The 16,813-nt window shown below is 40.8% G+C and overlaps 1 protein-coding gene across 1 annotated transcript; it reads left to right on the top strand.

Annotated features, from left to right (window-relative positions):
- Positions 1-2,459: 2,459 nt before the first annotated feature.
- On the top strand, positions 2,460-11,776 carry Adgrf2 (adhesion G protein-coupled receptor F2). The gene is made up of 5 exons (XM_027387384.1): positions 2,460-2,531; positions 6,711-6,753; positions 7,444-7,598; positions 8,530-8,769; positions 10,394-11,776. The coding sequence occupies exons 1-5, from the start codon at positions 2,460-2,462 to the stop codon at positions 11,774-11,776; spliced, it is 1,893 nt and encodes a 630-aa protein (XP_027243185.1).
- Positions 11,777-16,813: the final 5,037 nt, after the last annotated feature.

Genomic DNA, 16,813 nt, shown 5'->3' with positions numbered 1-16,813 from the left:
CTGGCTGGCCAGTGAACCCCAGGGACCTTTCTGCCTTTGCCTTCCCAGTGTTGGTGTTATAGTTTCCTGCAGGGAGTCTTCATTTTTATCTGGATGCAGGAAATTCAACTTACTCCTCATGCATGCACAACAGACACCTTACTGATTTAGCCATCTCTCAGTTTCGTTTGGGTGGAGTGATTATTGTTATTGGTGTGTGTGTGTGTGTGTGTGTGTGTGTGTGTGTGTGTGTGTGTGTGAGAAGAGAGAGAGAGAGAGAGAGAGAGAGAGAGAGAGAGAGAGAGAGAGAGAGAGACAGAGACAGAGACAGAGACAGAGAGAGATATGCTAGAGATTGAACCTACAGCTTTGCAAATATGTTACCACTATGCTGTATCCCAGACTGATGACAAAATTTAAAGAGAAAGTTAATTCAGAAGTACTTAGCTTTCTTTTTAGGTTTTTTCAGAATTATGGCAAATTCATCCATGGCTTTAATATTTCTGTTATACTAAGTGTGCTCAAAGCAGTGATGGCCTTGGTGATGGTCTGACAGGTCACTAGCATGCTTTTCATAGGGAGTTATTATCTGTTTGAGTGACTTAGGATGAAATAAAAGACGTAAAAGTAGCTGTGAGTTTATTGGAAATTATGTGCCCCTTTGCATTGCTATGAGCAGTATGTTTGTTCTTTTGTGTGAGAGCCATAATTATAGTAACAAATGCTGGGAGATGTGCTGCAAATATTTTGCACGATTGTTGGATTTTTAGTGGAATTTAAAACTCAATATAATTTCATCATTTAAGTAATGACATTATTATATATGATGGGTGGAAGAATACTTTTTGGCTAAAAATGGTAAAAAAAACAAAAACAAAAATATCACCTATTATGATACTCCCTGAGCTTTTCAATAACAGCCAAGTCTTCTGAATTTTATTCCATCATCTATTTATCTATCTACCTATCTATCTGTCTATCTATCTATCTATCTATCTATCTATCTATCTATCTATCTATCATCTGCCTGTCCATCTGTCTATCATCTATCTATTGTCCATACATCTATCAATCTATCTATCTATCTATCTATCTATCTATCATTTACCTATCTATCTACCAACTATCTGTCTATCATGAAGGGAGGGGCATATGCCTTTGGGTGCATGCTGAATCTTATTTTTTTTTTCTTGATGCAAACTGCACGAGGATTTATTATAGTTGTTTAATGAGCTAACCCCATGTTAGCTCGGGTCTTTCATTCACCTGCCATGGCAGATGGCTAGAAAAGACAGCTCGAAGTGTCTGCATAGAGATCTTATAGGGCAGCGTAAGGAGAGTGTCAGGATTGGTGTGCCTCCAGGCTTGGAGGGTTTGCCCTGTGTTGATTGGCCAACTGGTTGTTATGGCCCATAGGCCTTCCCAGGGTGGTTGCTATGCTCTGCGTGTCATTGCTGTGCGCTTGTCTGTAAAGCACACCCATAGCCGTAAAGCATAGTACCACCAGCTAACTTCTGATTGGTTCCTTGCCACGAGCTGAATCTTATTTTTAAAAGCTTTATATGGACATGTATTAATTATGCATAATTATAGATTTATTGTGCAGGTTACATTCATGCATACAACGAATTCTGGTCATGCAGATCCTTTTATCTAGGAGTACAGAATCTGATATCTTTCAATTACTATGTCACTCAGGATGAAAATAATAAGATTTAATGTTAATATTCTCAGATGAATCCTATTCAATCTTTGTGTCCCTTATGCGTTTTGTCAGGTCTCCCCCTACATTTCCTTCTTTCTTTCCTCTCTTTCTGGCCTCTTCATCCATTTCTCTTCCTCTATTCGGTGTACTACTGAGTGTATTGTATGCCCACCACATGCTAATGTTGTTGAAGATGGCAAGCAATTGCTTTTGTTTTGTCATAATTTCTGTTAGACGGAGCAAGAACATATCAGTTGCGGAAATCCCTGCTTATTTATGGAGACACACCTCTCTGGTCAAGGTGGAAAGAGATATGCCTAGGACTTATTCTTCAAAGGTATTTCTAGGCCATGCTTATCCACAAGAATCCCTGCTCATCTTCTGTGGCCACCTACACAGTTCTCAGCCCTGTCTAACCCAGAGAGTGAACTGTCATTCACACTGCTGGATCACAGGCTGTTATTTGTTATGGCCAGTAGGACAAGTGAAATCCACCAAGCATCTTTGTTAAGAGAGATTCCCATGTGAGGCGTGCCATGAAAATCAACAACTCAAGCAGGGCTGTTGCTTCCACCTGCAGCCTCCTGGTAATGATCATGGTAGGATGCAGGGCCACCACTGCTGGCCAGAGAGAGCTATTTGGACAGCACCTAAGACAGAGTCAGGTCTCTTAGGTGCACTGTGCCTACAGAGGCATGGCACTACAAAAGTGTCAAATTGGAAACCATTTGCATTTATTTTTACAGAAGCCAGAAAATCAGCTGTGTGGAAGACAATGGTCCCTGCCCTTTGGTTGTACTGCTTGGTGCTTCTTCTGCCTATAGAATCCTGCAGGATATTATGCCAGGTAAAAATGGGGGAAGAGTGGATGGTGAGTTGGTGGAGATAACAAATGGACAAAGAACTCTTCAGTCACGAGCTCTCTTTTCTGAGAGCTGACGTATAAGGGGAAAGTGGTGATGACGTGGTCCAGCACAACCTGAAGAAATGACCATGACAGGTGACAGGAAAGACCACTTTGCTATGGAATTGTCTCACTTTAATTCCCCCAATCAGTTCTGAAATCCAGCAAAGCTGAGGCAACTCATAGGTAATAAGCCATTCACTATTATTTATTTATTATTTTTTATTGAGCTGTACATTTCCCCCAACTCCTCCTCTCCTCCCCACTTCCACCCTACTCTCTATCCCCCATGCTTCCAATTTTACTCAGCAGGTTTTGTTTTTTTCTGCCTTCTTTGGTGGATCCATGTATGTCTCTCTTAGGGTCTTCTTTGGTACCTAGATTCTCTGGTGTTGTGGCCTGTAGACTGGTTGTCTTTATGTTTAATATTCACTGATGAGTGAGTTCATATTATATTTGTCTTTCTGGCTCTATGTTACCTTGCTCAGGATGGCTTTTTCCAGGTCCATCCATTTGCCTGCAAATTTCAAGATATCACTGTTTATTTGTTTATTTATTTATTTACTGCTGAGTAGTACTCTATTGTGTAAATGTACTTAAAAATAGTGTGTGAAGGAACATTGGAAAAGAGAGGATTTTAAAATATTTTGAGAATTTTGGGGGAAAATAACTGTTATTTGACCATAAGACCTAGAAGACTGCCTTGGACCTAACTGGCGAAGCTCTCATCCCTTACTTTATGGACAGAGAGACTGGGTGTTGAAGGATGTGCTTCATATAAGAAAAGATGAGCCTCCTTAGGAGAGAACGATTTTGGAATTTCTTGTCACAAGTTTTCCAAACAACACTTCACCATCTAATTAGTTTGCTCTTCTTTGTAACTCCCCTTCATCGCACCACTGAACTGAAATCTGGTTTCTGAGAGAAATTACAGATGCTCTGGGAAGATGTTTTGCTTGGGCATTCTAATGCCCACAGCTTGCTACTGTCTTTTGTTTTCTCATCTACAATTTTCAACAAAATATGGAGTAGGCAGAACAGAACATGGGAAAGAGTCATTATTGTTATTGGTGGGGCTCACCCTACCAGGAACGGTTTATCCTTTTCTTCCCATCGTTAGAGTTTCTGGTTCTCAAGCTGCTGGGTGCTGGTCCTCCCCTCACTCACTGGGAAGCTCTGCAGTTTCAGTGGGCTGCAGGTAAGCATCTGCCTCTTTTTTCTAAGATGAGGCTGAGGAATGTTAGTAATTGAAGCTAAAGTCACACACCTTGGATGCTACATGGATGTGAACTGTGCAGAGAAATCAGATATGATATATCTCAGAAAACTAACTGGGATGAAGCAAATCAGGTCTTTGATGTAAGAAGGTAGACTTTCCAGAACTTCTTGTCCACAGCATCTCGTGTCCTGCCCACATACCCAATTAGTCAACTGCACCTTCTCTGGAGTGTGTTTAGTGACTAGAGATTCTCTGCAGCTATTGACTTTGGTATTTTGCAAATTACGGCTGTGTCAGTATGGATTTGAGAGGCCTCCAGTTCTGCCATAACCCCCTCTGCTTATTGATGTGTGTTATCTGACCTTTGGAAAGAGCAGTGCTGAAGGAATTAGGAGAGCAGATTCTAATCTCAGGAATGAGAGGCGTTCCTTGCATGGCCTTCTTCAGGACACCTCATCTACGACAGTTTATGCATTCTCATTTGTCAAATAAGGAGACTGGATGGACTATCTGTCTGCATAGTCTTCACGATCTCTAGAACTATTATTGTAGCCTTCTGGTTTAGTGGAAGCAATGCACCTTTTTGACTGGAACCGTAGGGATATGTTCCCATGAATAAAAATGAGAGGCCATCACACACTGGCCAGTCCAAGGTATTCCGTTTCATGAATTTCCTCAGAGACACCTTCTCAGCTATGGAGAGACCTCAAATACTCAATTCAGAGCCTCCATAGTTTTATTTGATAGAAAAACAAGGAATATTCATTATTGTTTTGATAACATAGAGGAAATAATATTGTTAATAAGAAAATAAAATGAATATCATATGTTGGCCAAGCAACAATGTCCAGAAATTTTATTTCTTTAATAGCTAAATTCTTGGAATGAAAGTTGGAGCCATGGGTAATGCTCTTCCTAGCCACTAGAGGGCACTTATTTTGTTCAGAAACAGGAAGATTCAATTTGCCTCTTTTCCTGGTAACACACATACGCCTGTATTTGTGAATATTCACATGCACACCAATGTGTTATTACAAAAATGTACAAGACCTTGAATTATTTACACAGGGAGGAAAAGGAAGACAGTACATAATCATGTTTTTAAGGACCTTAAATTTTAGTTGAGAAGACAACATGCAAATGATTATGCCGTAGCAGCGGGTGAGTGGAGGCAAGTCAGTGTGGTTGTAATGTGGGCAATTAGCCCTTCGGATAGCAGAGTGGGAGTTAGAGCACCTAGAACTCCATCAGAAAAGATCGCTTGGAAGGGTGGAACATGAGCTTGATGTAATTACTATTCAGTATCAGAATAATAACAGCGTGATTAAACCATAAACAGATCTCTCTCTCACTTTCAAGGGTGGGCCTAAGGGTTTCTCATGTGTTAACTCATTTATTCCCCTATAAAAGCAGTAATGTCTGCTTTGCTTACAGGTGGGCGAGAGGAGGTACAGACAGTTGACCACTCCCTCTTAAGGGACAGTGTCAGGATTTGAGCCTAGGTGGGCTGGTGGGCTTTTCCTAGACCATACTTTCTCAGGGTAACCAGATATGCATGGGTGGGTGGTATGGGGGAGAAACTCCCTTAAAGAAGAATAACATAAAATACAAAATAAAAGTGAGCGTTTTCTTAGAATGAGAAAAGGAATGAAAATAAATTTCAAGCGGAATTGCTTCAAGGATTTGTATCTAGTAAATACTCAACAGTACCCAATCATACATTCAGCAAAAATAATATTGGTGATAATAATTTATAACCTGTACTTGCATTTTCTTACATTTTGCATATAAACGAGTTTATAATTTCTTTTATATAGAGGATAAGATCCATCTTTCATTTTTTTAAATCGTTTTGTAAACATTCATTTTATGTACATGGGTGTTTTGTCAGTGTGTATATCTATTTGCCATATGTGTGCCTGGTGTCCTAGGAGGCCCTGGAACTGAAGTTACAGAAGACGGTGAGCTCCCAGGTGGGTCCTGGGATTTGGACCCCAGTCCTTTGGAAGAATAGCTGGTGCTCTTAATTGAGTGCTGAACCATCCCTCCAGCCTCCCATTCTTTCCTTCAGCATTGCCCTACACTTTCCTTATTGTAGCTAGCTTGGAATATCACCATTTAGTTTTCCCACTTGTTATTAGTAGTTTTATGTAAACATGTAGTATTGCTATAAAAGTCAGGAAAACTTCAAGTTTCTTTCCAAAGAGCTGTCAGATGTCAGGGTACTTAACATTTGTTGTTGAGTTGTTCTGTGGTCACCTGTAAATAATTTTGAATTAATGACACTTACGGGTTGATCTTCTTGTAATTTAGAAGGGACTTCAAACTATATAAATATATCCAATTAATATATTATTATGGGAAATGTATTCCTCACTCAAGTCCTTGTCTGGATTTCTTTAGTAAATACTCCACTTCAGTGATACCCCAAGTAGGACAGAGTGTGAAGGGGGAAGGATGAGATAGTGACAAAAAGCGATAATCTCAACAGATGAAAGGCAGTTGAAATATTTTGTCTTTGCAAATATGATAAATATGATCATGTGAACATGTGGTCACGTGGCATGACCTTCTCCTAGGATTTAGTGGTGTCCATATGAGTGAAGTAAGTCTTCATGAACTTCCTAGTAAACTTTCCTCTGCCCAGAATGTAATTTATGTGCAGACTATAGACTATAATGATACAGAATGATGACTGGGAAGAGAGGAGAGTCCTAATGCCTGGCACTGGGGAGAGAAGTTGAAGGACATGTCACTGGGCTGTATGCAACACCTGTGCTTTCAGTGGCTGTGTTTGCCTCATGTCTGATTTGGATATTATTGTTTGTCTGTGATTAAAATGAACCAGTGGTATCACCTGTTGACATTTGATTTTGCTGAGAATTTTGATTTTCTTGTTTCAGGCTTCCAGCAAAAGCAAGGAGATGGTGATGTCCAGACCACATGGTATGTTGACAGCAGCTACCAATCACACAGAAGTTTGACCATCTGTTGTGACAGTAGGCCACTTTCAGCCATCTGGCTCATGGCATGCGAGATGAAACACCTTGATAGATTACATTTTTACTTTGATCATTTACATACAAATCCATTGTGTCTTTAGCCCCAGCCATATTCATATCTTTTCAGCATCCTCTGCCCCACTTTGCCTCAGACTTCTTTGCTGTGAATTTTCATTGAGCTCATTCAAACCAGGGCAGTGACTTGAATGGATCTCATTGACTATGGAGCTTGCTATAAAGCTCTGGACAAGGAAACTTCTTCAGGAACATCAAAGGGAGTGGATTCTAAACTAGAGATGACCTGGGTATCTCTAAGACTCTGAGGAGGTCTTTGAGGGGCTCTGTGGGCCTGGGAGGGTGACTCAGTATGGTAACCCATGGGTCCTTCCCTCTTTTTTAATGGGAGGAATTTATACTTTGGTCAGTTTTACACATTGGAATTTGGTGTGTGGGTCTGTCAGAAGGAACAGGATGCTGTTACAGAACTCTGTAAAGTCATCTTCAATTTTAATGAGAAAAGAAACCCATGTCTGTAGAATTGATGTGCTTTCGCCCCAATGACACCTTACTGACTGGCTGAGCAGCCACGACCTCAGACCTTTCTATCTGATATGGATGCCTTTTATTTTCCCAGATGTATGTGACGGTGTCTGTAAGGACAATGCTGCCCCCTGCTTTCAATCTTGCCCTCCAGAAAGTGAAGGCAACATGAAATTTTCCTGTAAGGCCAAGAAATGGCACAAAGTCACAGAAACCTGCCACACTCTTAATGCCATCAGCATCTTTGAGGTAATGTCCATTCTTCTGCATTATGGACTCTCACAAGGGCTCTGTGAATGAGGTAAAGCTTCAGATTATCATATTGCCCACTTAGGGGAAGAGACAGGCTTCCATGGTGACAATAGGTTGTTTGTCTATGAATACATAAATACCTATCTATCTCCTCTCTCTACACCTTGCGCATCTGGAAGTTAATGTAATGTAGTGCCCTGTGCATGACATGAGGGAACCTGGCCATTTATGCAGAGCAAGGAGAGGCATCTAGAGTTGCCACAGTCAAGTTCTCCATCTTTGCCTTCAGCCCTTAAAATAACCCAAAGCTTTGATACTCATAATATACTTCACTGACTAGTAATATCCACTTAAACTTGTTAGACATGCGAAATTTGGGCTGCACCTCAGACTTTTCTAGGTGAGAAGCTGTAGTTCCGTCAGAATCTTCGTAAGGTGTGGGTGTTTACAAAGGCCTTAGGTTTCCTGGAGCTGGAGTTGTAGGCAGCTGTGAGCCACCTAATTCGGATCTAGGAACCGAATCCTGAGTTCTCTGAAAGAATAGTACCCACTCTTAACTGCAGAGCCATCTTTCCAGCTCCTGCTATTTTTTAAAAAAACACTGTGTCTGTTGGTTCACCTCTTGAGAATGTAAAAATAAGCTAAATGTTAGTAATAATCTATATAAATACACAAGATATACATTTCTGAAGTGACATGTTAAAGAAAACAGTTGCTGTTTTAGAAGACAGGGCTATAGAGCCATCAGTTGGCAAACTCAGACTTATATTTGGTTTTATACATCTTGGTATTGGTCAAGTTATTCCACCCTAAATGCCACTTTGAAAATGGAACATGAAAGAATATTATGTGATATACACTTGTATAATAGGGCTCTCTTAAGTTTTAACAAAAGTGCCTTTGTAGTTAACACAAACAAATGTTTCAGGAGGATGTGGAATTATATTCAGTCCAACCATCTGAATCAACTATGGTTCTACATGAGTTTCATAGACATCCTCAGACCATAGCAGACATGTTGATGGAAAAGTGTCCAAAGGACTTGTCTTGCATCATCAAAAGCATTCTGAAGTCTCCCCGGATGCCAGGGAACATTGCTGTGGTGGTACAGCTATTACACAACATCTCAACAGCTCTCACCAGAGAGGTCAATGAGGAAAAGATGCAGGTGAGTGGCTTTGGAGATCAGACAGCATTCTTTCTTTGGGGGAGGAGCTTAGGTTAGTTGGAATACCTTCTGAGCTTCCCAGTATTTCCAGTGTCCCACATAGCAAGTGCTTATGAATGTTATGGAAGGAAGAATAATAAACAAAAGAGTAAAATCACACACCAGGTCAAGACGCATCAGTAGAGAGAGCTTTCTTGGTTCTGTGGTAGGCATCTCAGTCTTTTTTATATTTTCTGGGGTCTCGGTCTGTGATGGGTTGAGTCTGGGAAGGGCTGAATCCAAGAGAGGTTGGGCCTTTGAAGGTTGATTCCATGAGGGGTAGAATCTGTAAGGGTAGAGGCTGTGAGAGGTTGATTCTATGGTTGCCTGGGTCTTTGAGGAGTTGCGCCTGTGCAGTTATGAGTCTGTTGGGGACCAGAGAGAGTCTCCTTTCCTAAACTAATACACATTTAAACTACTGAAATTATTGAAGAAACATTGTGGGTTATGTGCAAAGGAAGACTTACATTCATTTGTGAATTTGAACAAGTCGCTAAAATGGGAAGCAAAACAAATGGCCAAACCTGTGAGCTACAGAAGTGTGAAATGGAATGGGATTTATTTCTTCGTGGTTTTGATGCTTAAGTAGAGAGTAGTGAAGAATGATTCAACCTCTGTGGTCAAGTTCCAGTTGTTAGCATATTTCTATTTAGAATCCTGTAACACGGCTGGGACTAACAGATGTCAGCTCCATTATGGGTACTCTGAAAGGGCAACTGAATGATGGGTTTTGTCCAGGTGTGCAGTGGGGCTGATGGTTGAAATAGACACATTCAAGCTGCATACCTGCAGGTCTCACAGGAAGACACAGAACAAATAAGAGGGAAACAAAGCAAGGAATTCCTTTACAAATGAATTCTCTAAATGGCATCCAATAGTGTATGTGTGTGTGTGTGTGTGTGTGTGTGTGTGTGTGTGTGTGTGTGTGTACATGTATAGGTGTGTATTCATGTGTGTACAGGTATTCATTCATGTGTGGAGGTCAGAGGGTGATGTCAAATGTCTTATTCCTTTCCACCTTAGTTCTTTGAGACAAAGTCTCTTGCTAATCTTGGAGATCAATGATTTAGATATATTGACTAGCCAAATGAGCTTCTGGGAGTGCACCTGTCTCTGCCTCCCTAGTGCTGGCATTGCAAATGTACCACAGTGTCCATCTTTACCATGGGTGCTGGGGATCTGAACTTGGGTCCTCATGCTAACATGACAAGCCAATTAGTGACTGAGCTGTTTTCGAGCCCTGTCCAACAAGCAGCACAGGCACTCACTCCTGGAGACCTCCTTAGAAATGCAGAATCTCACACACCATTCCAAACTCAATGGGTCATACTCAGTGTCTTAAATAAACCACTGGGTGACTTGCTTGCACAGTAAAGCTTAAGTTTACTTGCAGCCATGTCCAACCTGTAGCCCACACTCTGCATGCAACCCCTAATATGTAATAACACAGCCCAATACATTTATAGATGACAGTACCATATCACAATGCTGCTGGTTAGAAGACCACACTTTGTAAGAGCAAGTCTTATATGTATTGGGAGTTTCAAAGAGTAGATCACTACTAATGCCATCTCTTCTTTGACAGAGTTACAGCGCCATGGCTAACCATATCCTTAACAGCAAAAGCATATCTAATTGGACCTTCATCCAAGACAGAAACAGCAGCAGTGTCTTGCTTCAATCAATCAATTCATTTGCAAGCAAGCTATTTGTGAAGGAACATCTCATCAACATATCACATGTCTTCATTCATACCATGGGTACCAACATGTCCAGGGACAGCCTTGGGAAGAATTTCACTTTCTCAATGCGAATTAATGATACGAGTGATGAAATTACTGGGAGTGTACTGTTCACGACTGAAGAGCTTCAGAACGTTCCTTCTCCTTCCCAGGTCATCAGCATTGCGTTCCCAACTCTTGGGGCCATCCTGGAGGCCAGTCTTTTGGAAACCACGACCGTGAATGGGCTTGTCCTGTCTGTCATTTTGCCTAAGGAGCTTAAAAAGATCTCACTGATGTTTGAAAAAATCAGCAAGGCCGAAGGAAGGAAGTCCCAGTGTGTGGGCTGGCACTCCCTGGAGAGCAGATGGGATCGGAGAGCTTGTAAGCTGATTCAAGAAAACTCCCAGCAAGCTGTTTGCAGATGTTGGCCAAACAAGTCATTTACCTCTTTCTCCATTCTCATGTCACCTGACACCTTGGAGACCCCGGTTCTAATTTATATCACATACATAGGCCTGGGCATTTCCATCTGCAGCTTGGTCATCTGCCTGTTCATTGAGGCCTTTGTCTGGAGTCAAGTGACAAAGACAGAGATTTCATACTTACGTCACCTGTGTATCGCTAACATTGCAGCCACCTTGCTGATGGCTGATGTATGGTTCATTGTGGCTTCCTTTTTCAGTGGCCCAATGTCACATCACAATGGATGTGTGGCTGCAACATTTTTTGTTCATTTTTTTTATCTGGCTGTGTTTTTCTGGATGCTTGCCAAGGCTCTCCTTATCCTCTATGGAATTCTGATCGTGTTCCATACACTGCCCAAGTCATTCCTGGTGGCCTCTCTGTTTTCAGTGGGCTATGGGTGCCCTTTGGTGATTGCTGTTATCACACTTGCTGTTACAGAGCCCGGGAAAGGTTACCTCCGACCTGAGGCCTGCTGGCTCAACTGGGACATAACCAAGGCTCTCCTGGCCTTTGTGGTCCCAGCTCTGGTCATTGTAGCAGTAAACCTGATTACAGTTACACTGGTTATCATCAAAACCCAGAGAGCTGCCATTGGTAGTTCCATGTTCCAGGAAGTAAGAGCCATAGTGAGGATCTGTAAGAACATTGCCATCCTCACACCGCTGCTGGGGCTGACCTGGGGATTTGGATTAGCCATGGTCATCGATGGTCGCTCCCTGGCCTTCCACATTATCTTCTCCTTACTCAATGCATTGCAGGTAAGTGCAGAGCCTTGGTAGAATCGGAAGTGAGAGGGTATGTGCAGCTGTTTTGTGATCAGGAGCCCAGGGTGCTGTGTTTCATGCAGAATGCAATGAAATAGAGATACATTTTTGTTTCAGAAGGGCCTGGATTTGAATACTGACTCTTATTTACTAAGGATATGTAGCGTGTTTTTGCATGTCTAGTTTTTTTCTTTTTTTCTTTGTGCATTTATTAGTTCCATTGTTCTGTAAAAAGCTAGCACACATCTCATCCTTGGAGGTTACACACAGAGTATAGAAAGAGAGAGCTTTCAGGTGGCATGTTCACGCCCCTTATTCTTCTTAGACTAACTTTAAATCAGGTACATATTTTGCTGAGAATCATTGCATTGATTTGAAGTGGCTTTTAAGACAACATGGTACATTGTTTTCATACCTATATGGCCACTATATAAACCACAGTGCTTTACAAAGTCGACATTTATGCAGATGGTTGAAATTAATGGCAAGAGATTCTGGTTTCAGTTCTGACATAAGCCATTCAATATTTTCAGTCTCATACCAGAATTTCTAGTATAAAGTATCTACAAAACACATAGGCACTTAGATATAACATTAATGCTTGATTCAGAACCTTGTTTTATTTAAATGTTCTTTTCATGCTACAACACAACCCTTCAGAGTCAATCAAATAGATAATGTCAATAGTTTCCTCAAAATTCTTAAAGACTCACAGCCACAGTCCTAAACCCCTATAAAACAGCTTCAGTATCCAAAAGATCACAATACAGTAACTGTGGCATTAAATCCCATTTTTATACAAATCAAAAGAAAAGCAAATGAAAGATTATCAAACTACCAAAAACCAGTGGCGTCATTATTTAGTATGTATATTTCTTAACTCCCTAAACTTTCTCAACACTGGGGAGTTGCTCCCCCTCTTTTTTGAGACAGGGTGTCCTTGTGTAGACCTAGCTCTGTAGACCAGGGTGGCTTTGAACTCACAGAGATCCTCCTGCCTCTGTCTCCCTAGCGTGAGATTAAAGGTGTGCACCACCATCACCTGGCCTTTAAAGAAAGAAAGAAAGAAAGAAAGAAAGAAAGAAAGAAAGAAAGAAAGAACGAACTTCCCTAGCAATTCTCATGCCATTGAGAGCTGGAAATCACTGATTTTGCAGAGTATCTAATTATGCAAAAACATGAGTAATTGAAAAGTATAGCACAGGGAAATTGCAGGCATGTGGGAGGTAAGACTTAGAAACCAATACACTCTGTTTTTGAAATGTCTAGTTTTTGCATGCATGTTTTTCTATACAAAAAGAGAGTGTACTGCTGCCACTTCCTGGAGGTGCTCTGAAAATGCAATAAATATGAATTTGAAAGCGACAAGCTCAAATACTAAAATTAGGTGCTAAAGACCATAAATACCTGTTAATATGCCAAGGTTTTCATATTTTTTCTTTTTCTTTTTGAGATGTGTCGTATGTATCACAAGCTGGCCTCGAACTCACTATGACCTTAAACTTCTGATCTTCCTGCCTCCATTTCCCAGGTACTGGGTTATAGGTGTACACCACCACGTTCCATTTATGGGGTTCTGGACATTGACCCAGGGCTTCATGCATGCTAGGCAAATATTCTCCCAACTGAGCTATATGGCTAGCCCTGAGTTGTTATGATTTAGAGAGCAAGCAAGCAATCACCTCTTCTAAAATTTAGTCTTAGACTGGAGGTGTTACATTTTTTACACTTGTATTTTCTGCTACTTAGAGGTTTTAGACAGCCATGTATGCCATCTTATTTGAACAAGGCAAGTTATACCAGAGACTTCAAAGGTCATTTCTTTTCACCCTTCTCAAGCATGTATGGATTAAACGATGTTCATGGTTTCATGTGTTATCATTGCCAACTTCTTTCTGTAGCTTATCAAATATATACTTAATATAAAACTGAAGGCTTATGTGTATTACTATGTACCTGTTAGGCACACATGCCTCCAACATTCCATTTTAGATGGTGTTGGGGGTCAAACTCAGGGTTTCATAGACTGTGTTCCACCCACTGAATGACATCATAGCTATTATACAACTTTCCTTCTCACTTGAAATTATATCTTAGTCTTCTACTGATCTAGTGTATATGTCTATTAAATTTCTAGATAAAATTTTCTACCTAATAAAAGAATGCAATAAATCTTTGCATCATTTAAACAATTGTTACACAGTATAAAAAGGTAACATACCTTTAACTAATATTCTACAACATCATATAGCTGGCATTCCCTGCCCTCTACCCTAAACTCTCCAGCCCAGGGACTGGACTTCCCTTCCCCCAGAGTCTCTTCCCTATGTAATACAGACATTTTGGTTCCCTGCTTTCTTTCTGCCTTTGGCCTCCTGGCTGGGGCAACTGGTTCCCCTCATTCCCTTCTCTTTTCCCTCCCCTCTCCCAACCTGGTCCACTTAAGCCTGGTCATGTCCACTCTGGACTCTCCCAGATATCCCTGCCTCTGTCTATGGTCTCCCATATATGTACAACAAACTTTCTCCTTCACCGTAGCTAGTCTTTTCCTTTCCTTTTTATTTCTTTTTTTTCATTCAGTTTTAAATTTTGAGGGTAAAATCCATCTTGGCAGTAGAAACATGAGCCAGCTGTTCATATTGTACATACAGTCAGATATCAGAAAATGACTGCTAAGGCTCAGCTATCTGCCCCCTTTAGTTTAGTATACTAGCTTAGGAGATGGTACCACCCACATTCAATTCATTTTCAGTTGCATCTTTCTGAGAACATGCTTACACATATTAAAGGTGTATCTCTGGTGTTTCTGGATCCAGTTGAGTTGACTATGAAGATTAACTACCATGTTATTTTTTTTTATTAAATAAAACCACAAATAAGAAAAACATTCTATTTAACATTTTCCTTCTTGATTAGAATTACATACATCAAATATAAATATTGCAATTAATTAAAAAGAAGCTTCTAATTTTCTAAAGAACTATATATTTTTTTTGGAGTAGCCAGTAAAAGTACTTTCAAATATGTATTTTACCCAGTTGCTAACAGAGACTTCAGGTATCTACCCATTTTTCTATTTCAAAATGTGAACAGAAATGATTCACTTCATACAGTAAACGTTTTGATGTCTTGGGGAACACTGTTATCAGTAGTAGAGCATGTAAAATATTTTAAATCTTGGCTATTTTCTATACTTCTATAGAAGGTGTTATTACAGTCTAGATTTATAGCGATGTTAGTAATTATCAACTCATTATGTGTCTTTACAAAGCTAGTCATTGATGGGACTGAGGGAAGACCCCAGGGTGTCTAACTTCCAGCAAATCTCCAGGCTACTCTTCATAAACCCTTAATAAACACCTGTCTCACTCCGTAGCAGGGACTTTCCTTTCTCCCCCCAGGCTACCTGACTTGTGGCTCTTGTTTGGACTGGACTGTGAGCTCTTGAGTTCTGATACTGTGGGCACTTTCACTTGTAATAGGATCAACTGGAGACTCAAGTCATTTTCTGTCTCTACTCTTGGCAAGGAGAAGGGTGAAGTCATTGAAATGCCAGGACTCATGAGGTAGTTGGCAGCTGCCAACCAGTGTGGGTGAGGGCTAGACACTGCCATGGGAGAAGGCAGTGCAATACCGGCTTGTACTGGCTCATGGAAGCTGGCTTATAATTGAGAAATTTTGTGAGCTGGTTATAGACACAGCCATCAGTAAAACTCAGTAAAACAGATTGACAGGGATATGGTTTAGATTAAAAACCACAGCTGTGTCTTCCCCAAACTTCTTTCTTTGTCTGTCTTGATACACTCCTTGCCTATCTTTGTATCAGGGCATCTTTGAGGTGCTCAATAAGGAAGGAAAGGGAGCCGAGCCATGGACCCTCTGAGGTCATATACATTCAACAGGCTGGGAAGCAGCAGCAGAGGTGGGGCTTAGGGTGAGAAGTGGTGAGGGACAGTTGAGGCTGAAGGAGCAAAAGAGGGATCCTGAAACAGTCTGGGAGGGCAGAAGATGCATGACGCAAGTCCTTCTAAAGCTTTTCTTATTCTAGTCTTACAGAAATATCTCTCCTGATTGGGAGCTTAGATAGCCCCTTCACTGTGGAAGTATTAATGTGGAGTCAGTGGCTGCCTTGCGTGTCATCGTAGCTGCTGTCTCTTTCCTGTCTTCTCTGAGAGCTACTGTGGGCTGGGTGGGATTTTGAGACACTCTCATCTCCCAAAGATATTTTAGTAGGAGAATAAAGAATTGTAGACTAAAACCTGGGAGAAGACTTCAGGCTTACCTGCTTACATTGATTGTGCTGTGTCCCCCAAGAGAAATGTGGCAAATTTACCCCTGCTGATTTTTTTTAAAGATTTATTCTTTCATCTTTCCTCTGTTAGATATTAAATTCTATGAATAAACTTTCTATGAGGTGACATAAACCAATGAAAAGTTATTTTAATGGAATACTTTAATATTTCATATTTGTGGTTATATAGACTGAGGGTGGGTAATAAAGTCTTAGGCTGGGGATATAGTTTAGTGGTAGAGTACATGCCTGGCATGCCCAAAGCCCCTAGTTCAATCCCTGGTACCCACTCCATATAAAGAAACCACAAGAAGTTATTAAATATGTGCACATCTAAATACAGAATCATCACACATTGGTTTTGTGCTTCTTATTATAATTTGTGTTTTTTGAGACAGATTCTTTCGTCCAGACTGTCCTGGAAATCAATATGTAGCCCAAGCTGGCCTTGAACTCACTGAGATACAACTGCCTCTGTCTCCTGAGTGCTGGGATTAAAAGGCATGTGCCACTATGCCTGGTGCCATTCATTATTTTAAAGGTTGAATATACAAATATATAAAAACAACCCTAAGGAACTAAAACTCTCATGAGAAAAGACAGTCTTTTTGTCCTTCAGCCAAAACCAAAACCAAAGCCAAAGCCAAAACAGAAAACAAAACAACGCCCCCCCCCCCAAGTCTGTGTAGAGGAAATACTCTACAATTGTCGTAGTTACTGTCCCAGTATGTGAGGAGACACTATGACCAACACAACTGTTA

The sequence above is a fragment of the Cricetulus griseus genome (assembly GCF_003668045.3).
Source record: "Cricetulus griseus strain 17A/GY chromosome 1 unlocalized genomic scaffold, alternate assembly CriGri-PICRH-1.0 chr1_1, whole genome shotgun sequence".
NCBI classification, from domain to species: Eukaryota; Metazoa; Chordata; class Mammalia; order Rodentia; family Cricetidae; genus Cricetulus; species Cricetulus griseus.
Note: the sequence above shows the minus strand (reverse complement) of the source record. Positions and strands in the feature narration are given on the sequence as shown.